This window comes from Narcine bancroftii, chromosome 5, assembly GCF_036971445.1.
Source record: "Narcine bancroftii isolate sNarBan1 chromosome 5, sNarBan1.hap1, whole genome shotgun sequence".
Lineage (NCBI taxonomy): Eukaryota > Metazoa > Chordata > Chondrichthyes > Torpediniformes > Narcinidae > Narcine > Narcine bancroftii.
In genome coordinates this window covers 230,362,002-230,384,896 of record NC_091473.1, presented here as the reverse complement: position 1 = coordinate 230,384,896, position 22,895 = coordinate 230,362,002, and the positions used below count along the sequence as shown (strand labels likewise).

Here is a 22,895-nt window from a genome sequence, read left to right as displayed (position 1 = left end):
TAGTCTCAAGGGATCAGAGGAAAGAGGACACATTGGTATGATTAATATTGAGATGGAGACTCAAATGCGACTATACTGAACATTGGAGCAGGGTTGAAGAGCAGAATGACTTGATCCAATTTTTGTTTCTATATCTCCAATACAGAATAACTAGTACTTTGTCTCGGATTGGACTGTCATCTTTGCTGCATGTTAATCTGTATTAGCAGCACATCAGAAAAAAAGAGAAGCACCTCAAAGCCTACAAAGAACTTGGAAGGGTTTCCTCAGTCAGATAAGAACTTTGACTTCATCAAATTACTTTCTCAAAAGCATTGACTTATTCACCTGATATCGTTCATCATTCAAGCTTTGATGCGCGTTATTTTCAATGTGCGGTGAGTTTAAGAAAATTTAAGATAAATGTTCAAGCGTAACACAATAAAATAATACACACCCTACACCCAGTGAACTCAGATAAAGAAGTAGCACGTTTTTATTTCAGCGGTTCACGTCCCTTTGTTGGCAATACTGTCTGTTTTAGCTTGGCATTCAAATGGTGGGTGCCAGCTCATTCTGGACACATTCAGGTGAAAAGTTGATGCTCTGAGAACAATAGCACACAGTTTGGAACACGATCAGAACTGAAAAGCCAAAGAGCTTTATTGTTCACTTCTCCAGGAGGACAATATTCTTCTGATAGATATGGTAAGATTGTGAATAGATTTGAAAAGAAAAAAAATCATAATGGAGTATCTAGATGATTTTTTTTAAATGACAGCATCTTAATTTAAAAATTTGTACAGTTTGTATAGATTTCCAATGAAAATATTTACTTTTGGTTACCGCAAAGGTTAAAACAAGAATTTTTTCAAAAGGTGTAATTTTAAGACATTTGAGCTTGCTCACATCTCACCTCCCTGATGTCTCTCTGGTACTTGTTGTTCATCTCTTCAGATCTGATTAGATCCTTCCTGGCTGTATCCAGGTCTTCTTCCAGCTCTGCTACTCGTGGTGATAATGCGGACAGGCGGTCTTTCATCTGTGTCATTTCAAAGTTTTGTTTCTCCAGCACATCCTGCATCTCCACAACCCGACTAACTTCATCATTGGGATCAATGGAACCATTTGAAAGTCTCTGCAAGGTTAATAAGTGAAAGAGCAGGCGTTACAGGCATAATGTTCTATGTGCATTCAGGAGGTCATAATTTCGAAGATACTCTTTTGAACATTAAAGTGAAATATAGATTCATTTTAAAAAGTGCTGTTAGTAATCAACTTGGGCATATTTAAATGGTATTTATTGAGATTGATTACAATATATTTGCGGACTCAAAATGATCTATCCTGCTGGATCCAAATTATTGTTTATAAAGGGCTAATAGATTGATAACATATAAATGTCCCACCTCATTTTGCACTAATTGAACACCTCAATTCCAAGAGATGAAGAGGTAAGGTACCAATGGCATGACATAATGTGTAATCAGAAGTATGTTCAAATCAATTCAGAAGCAAAATGTGCAAATATAATTTGTAACCAATGGCCTGTAAAAGAACTCAATTAGTCAAAACTTGTACAAAATTAATACAAGAAAAAAGGATTTTTGTTCCCTGTTCAGGAAAGGATTCTTTCGATAAAATTCTCTGATCCAGTCTCCTGGCTGCCTACTAATTAGAAATTTCATAAATAATGTTTCTAAACAATTTTTCAATGTAATTGCAGTTGAAGAATCAATAACATAGCAGACAATGAGCAGTTATAATGCTTCGAGGGATGAATAAAGCTCTCAGAGCACAGAAGTTTAGAAAAAGAAAACTTTTAAAGAGAATTCAAGTATTTGCTGAGGTGAGACCAACCCAACGTTTCAACTGTCTGGGAAGTAATTTGTGAAACTTGACCAGTTCAAGAATTTAATTTTACTGATGAAACAAGGAGTTATTAACTTAAATATGAGTGAGCAAGAATTTAACCTAATAGAATGACAATTACAGATGAAAACCAATAAACAATAATATTAGTGTAATTCTACTTTTTTACCAGGGTAGCTAATTAATCTTTAAGTATTTATGAAAATTAGTCACCAATTTCAAGAACCAAAGTTGTTCATTCAAAATGAAATAATCATTTACCACCTATTTAGCCTTCATGTTGAGACACACAAGAACAAATTAATGAAGTTACTTTGTATTCAATGTTGAAATTATACTGTAAGTAATTTGCATTTTACAAAGATACATTCTACATGTGAGAGTCAGGTGTAGATCAATGATAGTCTAATTGGCATTGACAAAGGATTGAAGTTTAGTTGAGGTGTTGCTTAAATTCAAAGAAAGGAATTAAAAATCGGATTGTTTACACCATTTATAGTTCAAAAACCCAGCTAATTCTAACTCTCAGGGCTACAGAATTAGGATATAAATAGATGATTTCAGATTTACAGCATCCACGTAGTTTGCCTAAGTGCAGAAATAGATCTCTGAAATGACAAAGGTGAACATTATCCATGCCATAGGTTTACATAGTTGATGTTAAATGAAGATAAAAACACATTTCTAGGTTTGTGTTGGCAAATTACTGCAAAGACATTTTTGGATTGCTTTTCACCTTCTTAAAAATCTATTTTAACCAGTTATTTTGCGTGATATTTTTTTCATTTATAGTGACAGCAACTCGATGTACTCAAAAATAGAATCAACATTGCTTTCTTGAACTTCCCTCTGCATTTTTCAACTAATACCCGTCGAAAGAAAAATGAACAGAATCAAAACGAATGATTTCAAAAATAGGAACCTTTATTGAGAAATCTGCTAAGGTAGAAATGTAATAATAAATATTAATATTGTGCATGATCTCATTTCACCAGACATGCAACTTGATGTCACTGAATCATTAGTTTTTAAAATGTAGTCATTTAGGTTAGGGAAGATGGTTCCAAAGGAGGTGAATCATCAGTTTTTTGGCAGTTTGGGCTGAGGGAGGACTTTGACCTGAAGTTCAGTTCTCTTTAAGTTGGGTCACGCTTCACTTGGTCCAGCTGCAGAGAATGAAAACAAGGGCTGGTTTACTGACTTGTTCATACTGCTACACCTCCAACACATTCTTTGTGCCTTATGATTTAAAATACTTCTACAAGGTCACCCCTCAGCCTCCTATGCTCCAGGAAGGAATGCCTCAGTCTATTCAGCCTTTCCTTGTAACTCAAAGCATTCAATTCAGGTAACATCTTTGTGAATCTTTTCTTCCCAACTTATTGCCTGGCAACCAGAACTACATAGCTACTCCAACAGCAAGTTCAGGTTTAAGTTCATTATCCTCTGACTGTGCATTATATGACCAGATGGAACAGCGCTTCTACAAAGGAGGGTGAACACACATACAATACAGGGCATGTATTAACATAAAGCTATTATTTAATGTATATATAAAGCTGTAATTTTAAAAATTAAAAAAAAATATATATAATATATATTATTTTTTTTTCTTTGGCTTGGCTTCGCGGACGAAGATTTATGGAGGGGGTATATATATATATATACACACAGTAAAACCCCATTATCCAGCACCCAACGAGGATTGCAGATGCCAGAAATGAGAATATTCTGGTTGCCTGAGACACACTCTTCCAATACCTAACTGATAAACCTGCATTAAGAATACACACCATTTAAAAGACAAAAGACAGTGAAAAATGTTAAGTAATTTAAAAAAAAATGAGTATTGTAGTCTTTAATAATATAAAGATTACTTTAATCAAGTAATTTAAAATTACAAAATTTAAATCCGAACCCCAGTTGCTGGCACTGTAACAGTGTAATGCAAGCCGCCGTCGTAATTAACCACCACCCCCCCCCCCCCAACAAGTTTATAGATAAAGCACTAATAAAGATTCCCACTAGGCAGGGATAGGGAGACATTTTGGGATAATCACCCCAGCGTCATTCAGCATGGCTGGCTATTCATTCTGGGTGCCACCATTTCATTCCAATGCAACTTTATTGAAACCTTGTTCAAACAGCTGCTGTGGGTGGGTGATAACCGGGCACTCTGCTGGCCGAATGTTTGCTCCCATCTTCACAAGACAACCTGGCTCACCTCCACACAAGTGTCCATGTCAAGCCCTCAGCACACCTTCCTCACGCTTATAACCCAACTCATCTCCACACAAGTGTCCCGGTCAGGCCCTCGGCACACTTTCCTCCCACTGACAACCCGACTCACCTACATGCAAGTGGCGAGAGCAAAAAGAGTGCACTCATATTGAGGGGCATTGCCAGTTCAGCAGGCCAAACTTGTGCGTGTCCAACGAAGTCTCAGCATTCTCCTGTGGGGCCCGTCTGCCCAGTCTCATTTATTAGATTTATTTATTTCTTTTGGGTTTTTTTTTGCTGGTTGTTTGAGATTCTGGTTGATTTAATTCTGGATAATGTGGATTTTACTGTACATATAAATATAGATATAATTACTTTGGAATGATTTACTAGAAGGCACAGTAGTGGGAAGAGATTTAAAGGAGATCTGAGGGCTATGTTTTTCCCACAAGGGGGTGGTAGTTATCTAGAAATGAAATGTATGCTTATGGAATTAGCATCATGGTTGACATGGATGAGCTGGGTGAAAATGATCCTCATCTGCGCTGTACGATTTGATGAAGACTATTAGGTATATTTAAGTATTGCGTCCATTTCCGGCCATGGGAAAAGATTAGGAAAGTACGGTGAGGCAGCAGTTTGGTGCCTCTGGTTTACATTTCCAGGCATCCTGGGTGCTGCCTGTGCAGAGTTTGAACATGCTCCCCATGAATACCTGAGTTTCCTCCAAATGTTCTAGTTTCTTTCAACACCCCAGAAATATGCTGTTAAATTCATTTACCATTAGTAAAGGTTGACAGTAAAAAGAATCAAAAGTGAGTTGATAGGTTTGCGTAAGAGAGAATTAGTTCCAGGAGTAGAAGGGAATAAGGGGAACAATGGAGAGGGAGAATGCAAATGGCCTCTTTCATATGGTCTCATTATGAGTTTCCATTGAGGGTGTCATCTATGTCCCCCTAAATGAGTTGCTGTGCCCCCCTATAGTCACGGCCATCCCTGGCCATCAGACTCACCCCCCGACTCTCCCCTGTGTCTATAGCGTCTGGGTTGACGCACACCAGCGACTTATCACCCGCCCCCAGCCACTTCACTAGTGTGCGTTAAGCATCTAGTGACGCTTGAAGCAATAAAAAACGTGCCCTTCTATCCCATGTCAGAGAGACGGCCTCAATGACAGGTCGACTTTTGCTAGCACCCCAAACCCCCCCCGCCTGTCGACAGGTCTGATCCTGCCCCCTTCTAACTCACTAATGCCCCCCCATAACATATGTTCTGGTGCCGCCCCTGCGTTGAGAAGCTGGCTTTATTAGCAAAGGGTGATGTAAATCAAAGATTTGTGTGGCCTCCTTCTCTATTGTTTGATCCTTACTTGATTTTTTTCTCCTGTATAAATTGAACTATCATCCCAAGTCTCTTCTGATATTTATATTTTTTTTTAATCTAATGAATAAGTCTTTCAACTATTTTTAATAAAAGAGTGTTTGAACTCCATAAAATAGTACTAATGTCTATCAATTACTGTTCCACAACGGGATTCAAGGAAAGCTGGCAGAAGCAATTTCACAATGTGTTTTAGATTGTCATTTGATAAGGATTTGAAAATGAATGAGCTGGTAATGAGTTCAATTAAAACAGAAGAAATTCACCACAGTGGAGAAGGAAAGGGAAAATAAAATGGATCACACAAGAGCATACTAAAAGAAATCGAGTGGAAAGGACTGAGTGCAAGATTGTGGAAATGCTGCTAAATCTGTAGGAATAACTGAGGGATGAGTTGTTTCTTCAACTATTCTGCTCTGCTTTATCATGAACTTCACTGAATACATCACAAGGAAGTCTTTAATCCCATGACAGCTTCCATGGTGCAACTGACCAGAAGTGCTCCAAGCACTGCGGGAGAATTTACTCACTGAGGCAATGTGTTGCTGTGGGAGAAATAACAAACTGCACATTGCCAGATGCTCTTCTGTGTTAGAAAACACTTACACCTATCAAAATTTCAACTCATTATTTTTGTGAAGTCAGCGCAGAGCTTTTCAGAATCCATGCATTTTAGAGGATGGTTTTTCTAAAAAAAATCAATTTATGTGTGACATTCGATCAATAGACTGTTTCCCCACATCTGAAATATGATGCAGATAGGTTGTGGAGGAATGAAACCATGAAATTGTGAAACCACGTAATGACTAATTTTTGGATCATGTAAAAAATTAATATAAAGAACTGAATAAAAATGAATACAAAACAGAATATAGGGGAGAAGAGGAAAGCAAAATCTGAGGTAAAATGTCTAGATATATGTATACACATACTTGTAATATATCATATGTATTAAATAATTGAATAGCTTAATATTAATGTGATGTATGCAATTCGTCATTTTAGGACCTGATATTATTATTAATTTCAGTGTAGAACAGTATAAACTACATTTCTTTTTGAAAACTAGCTCTGTGAACCATTCAGCAATTAAAGCACTGAAGATTCATGAAAATAAATTCTGATTCCGATACGCACATTGACACCACAAATTCTTTACTTTGGAAAAAACATAACTCAAATTTTCAGTGCAATTGGTGAACAACTTCACTTCAAGTGTGCGTCCTGGAATGAATCAAAATCATTCGCTTCATGTGAATTCAAACTACTTGCTATTGAGTTTTATCAAATGGAAACTTCGCAGAATGAAGGCCATCTTTTCAATGCTCTGACGTTTGTTAACAATAGACAGTCTTAATTTTAGAATAAATAAATTGTGGGAAAATATATTGTGTGGAACTACAATAGAAAAGTATCAAATATGCTACATATCAGCATTAAAAAAATGGTCCAATATTTCCAAAGAATGAGATAATAGACATTTATTTGAACATTCTTTCCTTTTCTGATCATTCCTCTCTACCACATCCAATAACCCATGTAATTTCAAATTATTTCATTCTGAAGATTCAGTGATTTTTTTTTAGACATTTATATTCGGCACTTTTTTTGCTCATTCTGACCCGATTGCAGAAGTGGAGCTCCATGATCTTGTAAAACTGCAGCATTCACGTATTGAAATTGTTGATGCTGTCTTGGGAAATTAAGAGATAAAACTGCACCAGTTCATTTTTCTTGTCATAATAAGATATAACTGACAGTGTTAAACTTCAATTCCGCCCACACTGCCTAAGGAGCCATATGGTTCAGTTCTGTTCTATTGTGGCTGATTTGGTACATTATTGCATTACGTACCATTTAAAAATAGCTCTACGAACACATACGGTAATTTTAATGAGCCATCTGTTTTTTTTTCTGGTGCTGTTTGACCTACCAATTTATTTTGTATATGAACAACTGTACAAATACCTAGGAGCGTTCAGTGTACCAGTGAAGGGAGAATGCATTGCAGTAAAAGGAATGATCAAGAATCCCTTTCGCATTATCTTTACATTGTGCACTGTTTCACCTCCCATCATAATGGGAGTTTTCATAGCATCCATAGACCAGGAGGAGAAGATGAGGTTTTTTTTTCCCTGCTTCCTCTATCTCCTTGTTATTGAACTACATGACAAAAGAATTACTGTGAAGGAAGGAAGTCTTGAACAGGGGATTATTTAAAAAAAAGTGATATTGGTGTTTTTACTGTTATATCCTCTCCACAGTTTCACCAAAGTATGTAAAATGACTAAGATATTAATTTCTATTTTTTAGGTCCTTTATATAAAATAACCTTTATTTACTTTAATCATTAAATAATTTATTCTCTAAATTACCATGCTATTTTTGCTGAATTGATTACTACTGAAAGTAATTAAAATTGATTGGCGAGTCTCCTCTTCAGAAACAGATTGCTTCCATAGAACTCAAAACTGGGGGTTCTTATCAGTGATAATTAATTTTCATGGGCTCATTCTTACAAATCTCTGCAAGATAATGAGAGAACTCAATTTTTTTTAAAGCTAGTTTGCCTTGGGGTCTGCTTCAAAATGGTTGATGCAATTTATTGTCCAGCAAGTTGATTATAAGATCATCTTTGCTCAATTCTGAAAGCTACTGAGCCTACGTTTTACAACCACTTTGGAGAAAAGGTACACACCTCATATGGTTGCTCAAAAGATTGCACCAAAATTGATAATACCAACTGATGAAATAAGCTACCTTCCACGTTGTCTTCAAAGCAGCTTCCGTGCTCTCTGAGATTTGCAAGTCTTCTGGACCCTCACTCACAGCTGTTTTCCTGTGTGTGTGTGTCGTCTGCTGCCTCAGTACAGTCATCTATTCAAAATACAATACAATGAAGCCTTGCAAGAAAAGATAATAAAGGCACCATACAAATCTAATTTTGCTTCATTTTCAGGCAGAGAATTACAAATGTGAGAAATCAACAATTCAGCTTGGCTAAAAAAGCAGGCGCTACACAGAATTCTCAGATCAGAGTAATCTCCTGGGCAGTGAGAATGAAAATGCAACCGAGAGAGGAAATAATATCTTTTAGTATCTTTGTTTGCAAGATTAGTAAAATGTAAAAGTGGGCTTCAAATTATCTGCCTGATCCAAGGAAATTGCCAATGACCCAGCAGTGGCTGTTGAAATTGCCAACGACCCAGCAGTGGTTGTTGAAAATTATGATTCCCAATATCTGAATTTCCTTGGATGCTGTTTCAATCTTCAGAGCGTGCAGATGACACATGTCCAGGTCAGTTCTTCAAGTTATAAAAAATATTAGGTTTAAGGAAAGGTGAGAAGAAAGTGAAAGCTCATGTACTCTCTCATTTTTGTGACAGAACCCATCAAAATGTTACCCTGTATTGACAGAGCGCAATAATTCTTGTGGGGCTGGCTGCTGCAATGCTCCCTCAAGGGAATGCTCTCATTGCCCTCAACCCCATTCAGTTGAGAGATGACACTTCAACTCACAGGCTAACATTTTCATACCACTTGAGAACAAATATTTTGTTTTCTTCTACAAATGAGGAAAGCCTGCACTTATATTTATGACCTTGGGTTGTTTCAAATCAGCCAGTAAACTATTGCTTCAGTGTAATCACTGAAGTCATGCAGGAAAAATTATATCCAGGGTTTCCACCAATATCACTGCAATAATGACCCAATAATCTGTTTTTTTTTTCCCTTTCTTTTTAAAATATTTTATTGAAATTTACAATTATGCAAAATTAAACCACACAGTTATATTTTAAGATACAATTGCATAAGGAACAAAAAACAAAGAAACGAAAAAAAAAACCCTTTGGTCAAAACGGATGAAAAAAAATCTAACGTGGATATCAAGTGACGACAATTCAGAAGCCGACAATGCAGCAACGAAGTTTAGATCAGTCTTAAAGCTCCAGATTATGTTAATGGTCCACAAAAGGACCCCATGTCTTTAAGAAATTTGTATTTGAATCTTCAATGGAATATCTAACTTTTTCTAAACTTAAACAAGACATAATATAATTTAACCATTACGTATGGGTAGAGGGAATGTTATCCTTCCATTTGATCAATATTGCACATCTGGCTATCAATGAAGTCAAAGATAAAATTTGATTTTGAGATCAAGTTAATAAAACATCATCATCAATCCAAAGAGAGTAATTAAAGGGCGAGGTTCCAATTTAACTTCGAAAATCATGGATAATGTATGAAAAATATCTTTCCAAAATTTTTATAGACTATGGGAAGTCCAAAATGTGTGAACTAGGATAGCATTCACAATTTTACATTTGTTAAATAGAGGATTTATATCAGAATAAAAACAAGTTAATTTAGCTTTAGATAAATGTATTCTATGGACCACTTTAAATTGCAATAAGCAATATGGTGCTCAAAGGCCTGACATTGTTTTTTTAAAAATAAAAGCTGCTGATTGAGGGATAAATATTGCAAGAACATTAGGTTGTGAGTACGGAATGAAGCCTGTTTATTGTTGTGGTTGGTAGATTAGGTGCTAATGGTGCAGCACTCCCTCAGTGCCTCCTTAGATTGTATGTTCAAATTTCAAAAGTGAAATTTCAGTCTACATCTGTGTTACTTTAAGACATGGCAGAATAAAAACTTGTGTCTTCATTGCAAATTATGTTCATGAAAATGCAGAGGGGTAAGTGGATGAAAACAACTTTACAGGTATCAGATAAAATTGTACATCTGCCTCTTGTCATGCAGTTTGAAAATTAATATTGGCAGCCGTCTCATCAGTGAATGATGCCGTATCCAAGCCTAGCTCTAGCAGCTGTGGTAATGATTGAGATACTCGTCCAACTGTTGTCAGAGTTCAACATCAAATGAACATTGTCACGCAATCCAGAGGTCCCAGGGCCCAGTTTAACATTCACACTCAACTCCTGGATGAAATTACCCTATTTATCTATTTTTAAAATTTGGACATACAGCACGGATTAGGCCCTACCAGCCCACAAGCCTGTGACACCCAATTAAACTACAAACCCTGTACGCTTTTGGAGAGTGAGAGAAAACCATAGCACCTGAAGGAAACCAACGCAGATATGGGGAGAACATACAAACTCCCGACAGACAGCATCGGATTCAAACCCAGTTAGCTTGTCACTGAAAAAAAACAAAGAGCTAGCCATTAAGATAACCACGCCTCCCTATCAGATTATCAAAAATGATAATCTAACTAAGGGCTTCCTTGTATTTAAGCTTGACGGGTGCATCCTTCTTTGGTTGTCATCCATATTCTTATGGCTTCGTGAAGTTTATGTAGAATAGGTTTGCAAATTCTATATTTGGAATGAGATGTGGATTTGAGGAGAAAACTGCAGGCCTCTGGGGAATGAGAAGGCAGTGAGACAAGAGAGAGAACTCGCATGGAGAACCTACACAGCTTGACTGGCTCAAACACCTCCCTCCTCTATCCCTAATGAATTGGAGAAATTTCCAGAAACACACCACTTTTTAAAAATCTATGTATATATAAAACAGAATGCCACATATTTTACAGTGTAATGTTAAAATACAAAGTATTGTTCTTCCTTTATTAGCTAATCATGCCTTGTATCATTTTAATATTCTGTTTAGATTCCGAGTCACCACAATTTCCTTCAGAACTGCAAATCACACTGAAACAGATAGGTAATGAACATGATTAACTCTCAAGAGTTGTTAATTAACAGGATTTTGTCAGAAATTAATTTTAACATGAATGATAGAAACTGCTGTTCAGTGCTTTATCAAACCCTTGGGTGGAACAGGAAGTTGGCTTTGGGAATCATTAAATGTGTAAAATAGAGAGGCTCCATGGTTAATGCGCTGAAGTAATATCTAGGGTACTGGTGCCATATAGTGCACGATTGTGAGAAATAAATAGAACTGGAGCTCCAATGTTACATCAGTTTAATCACTATATTTTAAAAAAAAGTTACCCATCTGGCAACCTCCAAGACCAGAGAGAGAAGCACAGGCAATGAACTTCCAAAGCTATGTGGGCCAATGAATCAGTGCCACAATCTTGGCCAGGGTTACAGGAATACTTCGTTGTTTTCAAATGCACATAGCATCTAATAGCCAGAATATGCCCGAGATTCTCTGATTTCGGAAGTTAAGCAGGCTCAGGACTGGTCAATACTTGAAGGGGAGACTGCCAAGGAACACCAGATGCTAAGTCTCTGTGAGGGGGCTCTCTGCCTTACAGTAGACTAAAAGTTTTAAAAAGTTCATGTATGTTACATTATAACGTGACAATCATGGAACCTTTATCTTTACCGTCATGGAGAACATAAAATTGTCTCTGTGTGAAATATTGAATCCAGGAAAGCTATTATGTCATCCGGATTGAAAAATATTTGTTTTCTGCAGATCATAATGAACAAATGGTTTGGGAGAAGCTCAGTTGTGTTATCCTCTGCATTTAAACAGCCCGTTAGTTCTTGTATGAAGTTCATGTAAGAAACATACTGGAAACTATTTGAAAGTCCAAACAAAATAAAGCAGTTTGAAAGGCATAACTTGGTGCTGGTAAGAATCTGGCATTTCTCGAGAGGACTGGGGACTCTCAGTCTTTGGATACATTCAAAGCCCAGATACATATTTTTGTTTCTGAAAACTAAAGGGGAATTGCTGGAATCTGACAATTAAGTGCAGGATCAGCTGTGACTTTTATGAGTGGTAGTGAAGGCTCAAAGGGATGTAAGCCAACTTCCATATACCCTTTGCTTTAGAAATGATGCTGAGTGCAGTGGACTATCAGTAACCACCAAGACTAGGCTGAAGGACCAATAGGCTTTAACGTAGAGAAGACCCTTGCTGGCCCGGATCCAGATATAGGAATGGAGGGAAGGGAGAAGTGGCTCGACCTTTATGGCCCAAGACCACAGGGGAGGAGACATGGGGTATGAGTCATTAGTGAGCAGGCCAGCTCCATATATACAATAGCCAACCATAACTATATACAATGGAGGAAACATACCACCGCACTGAGTAACTAACCAACAGTATCGATGAAAGGCTTATATTTTACTGTACAATAATATCTGTAAAAATATTGCATTGTCTGCCTAATACTAGACATTTATTTGTCTTAACACCAGCTTGTATTGAGTTATATGCTTGTAGATGTAATTGTTTTTCTATTAATGTAAAAATGGTCGAAATATCCAAACTGAGTGGTGTGATCAACATTCTAGCGGGCTGAAAGTAACTAAACATGAAAGCTGTGACATTTAAACTTACCTCAAAAATTATTTGTACTTTGGTTTTCCAAATATTATTTTAATGAATATTAACATGCACCCTTCTTGAAAGTAAGGAAGTGTCCTGCCCATCACGTTCAAATGGCCTTTCCACAATATTTCACAAGACATTCAAAATACATTTAACCAAATTAACCCTTACAGTATTAGCCCCATTTCATACTGATCCAATATGCAATAAATTATTGAAACATATTAATGAATATTAAATAGCTGCACTTCAGAAAACTGTGCAAGACAAACTTTTATTTAGTATCACAGGCAAGAAATTCATGAACTTTCAGTTAAAGTTGCATAATTCAATATACAATCTCAAAAGTGAATTTGTTTTGACGTCCTGAAATCTTTTGCACTTCATGTATTTACTTATGAAGTATAGTTTTGTGCCAATAATTAAAAAAATGCATTTCTCCCTCTCCTATATTTGTCAAGCGATATAAAGCTGCATAATAACCAATACATTCTTTGGTGTTATTTAAATTGATTACCAATGATTTACATTTTTGTCACTGGTATGGAAGGATTCAAAAATATCAATTTGCACAGATCAAAATTTCCCAGGATTGGTGTCTTAGTCATTCAATTTCAAGGAGCTTGGCCAAAAACAAGAAGAATAGAATTGTTTTATTACTTTGATATTTTCTGACCATTATAGGCTAATGCTATACATAAATGTAACATTATTATTGTTTAGTTTTGTGATGCATAAAACACACTGCACATTTGTAAAGCTTTCAATTCACATGAGACTACTGCAAAACATTTTATTTATTGATAGATTTACAACACAGTAGCAGGCCCTTCCGGCTCACGAGCCCACGTCTCCCAGATATACCAATTAATCTACAATCCCTGTACATTTTTTGAAAGCTGGGAGGAAATCAGAGCACTGGAGGAAAGCCACACAGACATGGGGAGAATGCACAAATTCCTTACAGACAGGTTGGATAGACTAGGCTTTAGAAGATTGAGGGTGGGGGGGGGGGCGAATCTTATAGAAACATATAAAATTTTTAAGGGATTAGACAGACTAGACACAGGTAGGTTGTTTCCAGTGCTGGGGAAAACCAGGGGTCACAGTTTAAGGATAAGGGGGAAGTTTTTTAGGACTAAGATGAGGAAATATTTCTTCTCTCAGAGATTGGTGGGACTGTGGAATTCTTTGCCACAGGAAGTAGTTGAGGCCGGTTCCTTGTCAATAATTAAGAGTAGGTTAGGTTTGGCCCTTGTGACTAAAGGGATCAGGGAGTATGGGGAGAAGGCAGGAACCGGGTACTGATCAGCCATGATCATATTTGGCTTGAAGGGCCAAATGGCCTACTCCTGCACCTATTTTTCTATGACAGCGCCAGATTCAAACCTGATTTGCTGGTGGTGTAATAGCGCTGTGCTAACAGCGGCACTAACCGTGCTGCCTGACGCTAACTGTGTATGTAGTTAGATGCCTAGGGCAGTAGAGTCATCAGATTACCACCTTGTCTCAAACTTTTGCCCCATCAGTTTTTCCTAAATTCTGATACTTGACCTCTTCCTTCTTTCAACATTAGATTTCAGTGTTACATACCTTGACTGATGCACACCATAAAAAAAAACATGAAGAAATGAAAGATCAAAAGCAGCCAAAGAGCCTCAAGAACGTCAAAATGAGCAGTGGTGGCCTGCGGCTTATCTTTAGTTCAGAGAAGTTAAGCTAAGAATTTGAAATGGTGACCCACAGTGTTAAATGCTCATTCCTAGTCAATAAGGATTGTAAATCTCTCAAAAGGGACAATAAATGCGAACAGCTATAAACATCAACTCTTTGTCTCAGCGGTGAGGTTTCAAAAATGGTTGGCAAACAAGTGATAAAGATGCCAGCAAAAAAAAATTGAAAAACAGAAGGGTAGTCAGCCCTCTACAATTATCAAAGCATTCCACAATGACAAAGTAAACAACTCCCATCAACCAGAGAGTCGGTTAGTAGAGAGTATACATTTGAGAAAGGTCAGCAAGCAGAAACAGGGAACAATAACAAAAGTTAAAAAAATTGCATTCAAAAGAAAATAAAATGACATTATTTTGGGACCAAGTGGATAGTAATGTCTGAGAATTGTCATGGGTGCCACGAGCAAACTGATTGTCCCAATTTTGTGATCCGTTAATTTTTTAAAAATTTGTTTATTTGATATTTCACTGTGAACTACTACAAGAACAATTTATACAAACATTCATCATTAAAATAAACACAGTGACATTTTTCCTCTTTTCTCCCCCCACCCCCTATAACGTAGAGCAAAAGTAAAAGAAAGAAGAAAAATAAACAATAAAAGAATACAAAAGAAAAATAAAAAAAAGTTGTGTCATCCTAAATATTGTATTTAAATATTTTTATATTTGTCATTTATCATTTTAAGAGGTGGAGGTCTGAAATTGATGGTTTCTAGTACACTCTATGTTTGGTTTCCAAATTTGTTCAAAGTATATTTGTCTTTTAGATTGTCGGTAATTTTTTCAAATAGAATATACTTGTTCATTTCTATGGACCATTGTTGTATTTTTAAGGTTACTTCAGTTTTCCAAGTTGTCATTAAGCATTTTTTTTGCTGTTGCCAGTGTAACCACAGTAAATCTTTTTTTTTTGAGTCCTGTCTAATTTTAGGCCTAATTCTTTGTCTTTGATGTTGTTTAACAGGAAGATTTCTGGATCTTGTGGCATCTTATTTTTTGTAATTTTATTTAATAGTAAGTTTAAATCTTCCCAAAAAGTTTTTTACTTTTGTACATGACCAAATTGTGTGTAATCTTGTTCCGATTTCTTGTTTAAAATGGAAACATCTATCTGACATTCCTGGATTCCATTCGTTCATTGACTCTTGAGTCAAAGAATGCTTTTGTTCAGGGTTGGAAAAAGCAAATGTTTTAGCCATACAGTCCAAACCAATGGTTATCAATTTTTTTTCCTCACTCACATACCACCTTAAATAATCCCTTGCCATATGTGCTCTGTGGCTAGTAAGGGATTACATAAAATGGTGTGGGTATGACCACAGCTCTGTATATGCTAATCTTTGTGAGGTTTTTCAGTTGGTTGTTTTTCCAGACTCTTTTGTGTAGTCTTCCAAAGGCACTATTTGCCTTGGCGAGTCTGTTGTCTATCTCATTGTCGATGGCTCCTAGAACGCTTCCACCAGCATTGTCTCTGCTCCATCCTCAACATTCATTGGAGTGACTTCATCACCAACATCGAAGTACTCGAGATGGCAGAGGCCGACAGCATCGAATCCACGCTGCTAAAGATCCAACTGCGCTGGGTAGGTCACGTCTCCAGAATGGAGGACAATCGCCTTCCCAAGATCATGTTCTATTGCGAGCTCTCCACTGGCCACCGAGACAGAGGTGCACCAAAGAAGAGGTACAAGGACTGCCTAAAGAAATCTCTTGGTGCCTGCCACATTGACCACCGCCAGTGGGCTGATATCGCCTCCAACTGTGCATCTTGGTGCCTCACAGTTCGGCGGGCAGCAACCTTCTTTGAAGAAGACCACAGAGCCCACCTCACTGACAAAAGACAAAGGAGGAAAAACCCAACACCCAACCCCAACCAACCAATTTTCCCTTGCAACCGCTGCAACCGTGCCTGCCTGTCCCGCATCGGACTTGTCAGCCACAAATGAGCCTGCAGCTGATGTGGACATTACCCCTCCATTAATCTTCGTCCACGAAGCCAAGCCAAAGAAGAAGAAAGACATAAAGTGGTATGAGAGTGGAATGAACCACTGGACTAAACCATTAAAGCCAATGATATAATTCAAAAGCTGCTTCCTTCCACAGTTTATCTTTAGCACCACTGAGGAATATGTCGAGGCTAGTACTATTGTAACTTTGCATTCTTAAGTTAAACTTCCATACATAAGATTAATGGTATAACTGCAGGAAATTTCACCTTCCTGTTACCTACACCATGTCTCATTACCTGGAACCACAATGACATTGTCATCGGCTGCAAGATTCATCTATTCTTGTTTATTTCAGTTTGACTCAATTGATAATGCAGCAGCGAGTTTTCCCACTTTCACTCAAGGCCCAGCTGACTTCAGGATTTGTGTGCAACTGGCCAGAACATGCTGCCCATGACGAGCCAACCACCACTGCTGACAGCTGTCAACCACTTCTGATGCCATTTTCCACCCGAAATGGTCCTGACAGCAGGACTAGACATCAAGGAGAGTCATCATATTATGGCAAGAGGGGTTCCAGGGCAGCCAAACAGTTGGAGAAGAGCCTTTTGTAGCCAGCTTAGCAATGAACTGAGGCTTTGCCAACTGTCTAACCTCTCAAGGGTCATGGAACCTTTCTCAAAGTCTCTAATATTCAGAAACTTGAAAAAAATAAAATCAATGCAAACTTTTTTTTAAAAATTGCAATCAATTAAAACTTTAAAAAAAGAATGAAAAATAAAGATTGGAAAATAAAAACTGAAATCACCTATAAATACGGAAATATATTTCAAAATTCTAGCATTAAAGTACATTTTGAAATAAACAGAAACTTGCTTGGAATAAATTACCTGACAGCAATCTTTCTTTTGCTCCTGACAAATGAGCATTCACTGTTCCTGGTGACCTGAATCATTGGGCAAATTGATCAGTGTGATTGATGAGGAAATGGAGCGAGATTCCAAAATCAAAGAGTAGTCCAAGTAAATCAACATAAGCAAAGCTAGGCCAGCAAGTTTAACGACTCAATGTTTGCTAAATAATCCCAAACATGGCGAGTCATTGAGAAACCTGACAATGCAGGGAATTCCCAGAACCATTCCCTTTATAATTTACTCTGAAGTATTGTGGGAAATCTATACCATGAGCATTATTGGTTTGCAAATATGTCAGTCACTTACAATTTAGTTAGAGGTAAAAGAATTCTCCAATCAGAATTCATTGCCATGAACTTGTCACGAAATTCATGGCTTTGTGGCAGCATCACAGTGCAAGCAATTGTATAACCACCTTACAAAATAAATAAAAATGAGTGCAAGAAAAAGTCAAAGTATGGCAATGGTTCATTGAGGAATCTGATGGCAGTGGGTAAGAAACTGTCCTTGTGCTATTGAGTGCTGGTCTTCAGGCTCCTGCACCTTTTTCCTGATGGTAGCGGAATGAACAGGGCATGGCCTGGATGGTGGGGCTCCTTGAGGATAGAGGCTACTTTCTTAAGACATTACCTCTTGTAGATGTCCTCAATGGAGTGAAGACTGGTGCCCGTGATGTCACAGGCCGAATTAACAATCCTCCAGAGATTTTTCTTGTCTTGACCAATGGCACCTCTGCACAAGACAGTGATACAACCCGCCAGAATGCTCTCCATTGTACACCTATAGAAGTTTTCAGAAATCTTTGGTGAGATACCAAATTTCCTCAAACTCCTCACAAATTATAGCGGCTGACGAGCCTTCTTTGTGATTGCATCGACATGGAGGTTACGGAACAGATCCTTGGATAGGATGACATCCAGGAATTTGAAGTTCTTGAGCCTGTCCACTGATGACCCCTTGATGAGGACTGGGTCGTGTTCTCCTGATTTCCTCCTGAAATCCACATCATCTCTTTGGTTTTGCTAAAATTGAGAAAATTTTATTTCAAGAATCAAATTATCCCATCAATTCACCTCATACGACATCATAAGAACATAAGAAATAGGAGCAAGAGTAGGCCCATCAGGCCCATCGAGCCTGCTCCCCATTCAATAAGATCATGGCTGATCTGATCATTGACTCAACTCCACCTACCTGCCTTTTCCCCATATCCCTTAATTCCTTTTTAATGTAAAAATCTATCTAACTGAAATATGTTTAATGAAGTAGCCTTCTTTCTTTCTTTGGCTTGGCTTCGCGGATGAAGATTTATGGAGGGGTAATGTCCACGTCAGCTGCAGGCTCGTTTGTGGCTGATAAGTCCGATGTGGGACAGGCAGACACGGTTGCAGCGGTTGCAAGGGAAAATTGGTTGGTTGGGGTTGGGTGTTGGGTTTTTCCTCCTCTGTCTTTTGTCAGTGAGGTGGGCTCTGCGGACTTCAACCATCATAATTCATTATCAGGTAATTCATCTCTTATTGATTGTGGCAATGTGTTTTGCACCAAAATAACCACTCAACTTAATGTCCTTGTTCTCCACCATAACCAAAAGGAGACAGTGAAGACAGTATCGTTACAACAAAATTGCTTCAGGTGGAAAGCTATCATATATGAATCAATGTGAAAAGTTGGCAGGAGTGTAGAGATGGTACGTTATGCCCAAGCATTTGAATTTCCCCAATATATTTTTATCCAGATCAGAACACAGAGCATAGATCAATATAGCACAGTATAGGCCCTTCGGCCCTCGATGTTTTACCGACCACATATTCCTTAAAAAAAGTACTTAAACCCTCCCTAACCCTTAACCCTTTATTTTTCTCATAAGACCACAGATTTTTCTTATAGAGAACATAGATCAGATTTGCTAACTTGCCAGAAATGCTCCTCATAGCTCAATAATTACTGAACTTCTACTTAACTCTCTTTTCTCACATACCGTCCTATAAAAACACTCTTCTTCCCAAAATGCGATAGGTTAATTACCATTAATGTGGAGACCAGTTGTAGATCTAGATGAGTTGATAGCGATGTTGGGAGAGAACAAAAATAGGATTATTGTAAATGGTGACTGGAGCTTGGAATCGTCAGAGGGGCTGGTGGGCTAGTTTCCCTGTTGTATGATCTGTGACCTTAAAATACTTCATACAAAAGATTTTCATGTTCAAATCAAATTCCATAATCATCTGTTGAGTATAGGTATTTTGATTTACACCATTCTAGGTGCAATTGCAGCTGAGAAACTGTACAGTCGAAACATCCATTTCTTAACATTTGTTGAAATCTTCAAAAATAATTGAAGAAATATGAGGGAAATTCAGGACACAGCAGTACTCTTATCACCATTGGGGTAGAGCAGGAGTTCACCTACAGCAGTTTGAATCTATTCAGCTGATATTTTATATTAAGATAAATATCTCCACATGTATCTAATATCTGCTGAGGTGGCACAATTCCAATCTTTTTAGCATATTCTGCCTCAGCTTTTTTATTGCTTTGTTATCTATGAAAAATGGCCCTCTTTCTCAGAAATAGGAAACTATTTCTGAAATTGCAGACACCAACAATTGAAACAATTCTGTTTCATCAGTTTACACCCATCAGAACATTATTAATGGTTTGATATGAAGTATTTATTGATTTTTATCTTGGTGAATTTTCAAAATAATATTTGATTCACAAAATATGACCAAATTAATCATGTGAGTTTCTCTGTCTAATCCTCTTTCAAACCAATTAATACGATCATCTTGGTCTGTTGTAGCATTCCCTTGCAATCTGAAAATTGTGGTTCAATGCCACAAGGCCAATTATCTTGCTAATACTTGAGTAAGTTGATCAAGGCATCATCATACACAATGTGTCTCAGTTAAGCCAAGTGGGGATGGAAAGCGACTACTGCAAGCTCTTTGAATGAAGAATATGCCAATAAAATTTTCAAGTAATCAGTAGGTTAGACAGAGCTAATGTTTCAGGTTGAAGATCTTGCATCACAACTGGGAAAGGTTGGTGTAAAAACATGCTTTAAGTTGCATAAAAGGAAAAATAGTAGAGATAGGGGATCATTGAGAGACTGGAAGAACTGGATGAAGCAAGTGATGGTGGACCCAGCGGAGAAAGAGTAGTGGATTCTTGCTTGGAGTTGGAAATTACAGAAAAAGAATGTGATGGCTAATAGGATTGTAGGTGAAGATGTGGCACAGTATATTATTGCTTCGGGAGGGAGAAGCAAGTATGAAAACAGAGGTGCATGAAATGAAGCAAAAGCAATTGAGGGCCCTATAAGCAAAGGAGGTGCTGGGGGTGGGGGGCGACCCATTGTAACGGAAAACATTTTGAAAATACAGAACAGATATTAGGGCGTTGGAGAAAATTCGAGAAAGGAATGGGACAATGCAGCAATCAATGAGCGTGGAGTCAGGCAATATATTGATCAATAATATTTCCCCTGGTTTCTAGCAACTGCAATGTTCTGTATCCTACAGTTCCAGGGCTACTCATTTTTTTTCTCTCTCTCTCTACTGCTCTCATTCATTTGCTTCTATTAACATCACTTCTATCTTTTCAAGCCTCACATCATTTAGACTTTCTTTGTCGCCATACTATTACAGAGATACTCTTTCTCTGTCACGTTCCCCTCTTTGCAATTTAACACGTCTTCCTCTTCAAAGTTACCAGCGTAAAAATGGTTTTGCATGCAGTTTCATTGTTCTTACTTAAAAAGAAAACTGTTCAGTAGCTAATAATAACTTTGCCATGTTTTGGTACCATCATGACCATTCCATTAAATGTTGAGGCTAATATACCATAATGTCTCACTGCTTGTTATTAAAAATATGCCCTCATCTTCAGAAGGGGCCAAGAATTCAGCCTGAAATTGAATTTTGGAAAATTATTGTGTGTAACACAAAAGGCTGCAAATGTTTGTGATTGCACACCAAGATGTTGGAGGCACTCAGCCGGTCTTTCAGTGTCTATACGGACACTGGCACATTTTTGAGATGTTGGATGAATCTCTTCTGTAAAGGTAGGAGTAAGAGAGAAATGAAGGACTCAAACACAACCACCGGCTAAACATGCAGTCCTCCGGAGAGAAATATTACTGGAGATATTCTATTGGACAGAGCCTATTGGTTACATTAATCATTCTTCTTCTTTCTTTGGCTTGGCTTCGCGGACGAAGATTTATGGAGGGGGGTAAATGTCCACGTCAGCTGCAGGCTCGTTTGTGGCTGACAAGTCCGATGCGGGACAGGCAGACACGGTTGCAGCGGTTGCAGGGGAAAATTGGTGGGTTGGGGTTGGGTTCCTCCTTTGTCTTTTGTCAGTGAGATGGGCTCTGCGGTCTTCTTCAAAGGAGGTTGCTGCCAAGATGCACGGTTGGAGGCGAGATCAGCCAATGGCGGTGGTCAATGGGGCAGGCACCAAGAGATTTCTTTAGGCAGTCCTTGTACCTCTTCTTTGGTGCACCTCTGTCACGGTGGCCAGTGGAGAGCTCGCCATATAACACGATCTTGGGAAGGCGATGGTCCTCCATTCTGGAGACATGTCCCACCCAATCATTCTATTGTGAAGATAATGCCATGTTTAAATGATGTTAGAAATCTTTTCCTATCGTCTCCCTTTAACAGCAACCTGTTCCAGTCAGTTTCTTCTTTCTCTGTACAGCATCGTAATCAGAACACCGAAAAAAAATCCTGATTTTAAAAATCAACAAACTTGATATTGTTTAAAAAAAATACGGCCAAAGTCTTTGCAGAGGTTGATAATAATAGAGGAATGACTAATACAGTTCTTTTGAAGTAAGATAAAATATTCTAAAATGTTCAACATTTTTTAACAACAAGTGGGCTTGCAATTTTCTAGAATACGCTCAACAGGATGCTATCCAATCCACTGCACCAATATTGGTTAACAAACAGCTTCCATAAACTTATGTGCTCTAGTTTATATTTCCACCTTGGGAAAAAGACTGACTCATTCTGTGCCTTGCATATTTCTATATGCCATTGAGTGGAAGAAAAGTTATGTGTTGGACTTCCTTACTGGGCACCAATATGAGCTAGTAAAAAATAAAACACCCATCATTAATACATTCATTTCAAACATTCATAAAACCAGCTAACAAGCAGGGTCACATGGTCAAGTCACATGCTTTCTGGAACTAGCAGATCGACATGGTGTTCCGAGGCACCTCTTTCGTTCTCACCCGCTATAATTTTCCTACTGAAAATACTAGGCTGGCTGTAGTTAGCCTTCGGCCACTCAGTGTGAAGCATCAGGCTCAGGCTCCTAAGCATGTATCCAGGATACATCCAGAGGTTCCTCTCTATGTGGGGTGCACCTGTATTGCATTTTTGCACCATCTAAAAAATGGATGTTGGGTGTTGGGTTTTTCCTCCTTTGTCTTTTGTCAGTGAGGTGGGCTCTGCGGTCTTCTTCAAAGGAGGTTGCTGCCCGCCGAACTGTGAGGCGCCAAGATACACGGTTGGAGGCGAGATCAGCAAGATAAAGACTTTTAC

At 38.0% G+C, this 22,895-nt stretch overlaps 1 protein-coding gene across 12 annotated transcripts in view; it reads right to left on the bottom strand.

Moving 5' to 3' along the window:
• The window catches only part of ppfia4 (PTPRF interacting protein alpha 4), a 460,378-nt gene that overhangs the window by 89,027 nt on the left and 348,456 nt on the right, over positions 1 to 22,895 (bottom strand). For all 12 annotated transcript variants that reach the window (XM_069941636.1, XM_069941629.1, XM_069941638.1 and 9 more), the window contains exons 5-6: positions 8,212 to 8,328; positions 896 to 1,117 (exon numbers count right to left, since the gene is read on the bottom strand). In XM_069941636.1, coding sequence (XP_069797737.1) covers positions 896 to 1,117; positions 8,212 to 8,328 — 339 coding nt within the window. The remainder of the gene's footprint in view (positions 1 to 895; positions 1,118 to 8,211; positions 8,329 to 22,895) is intronic.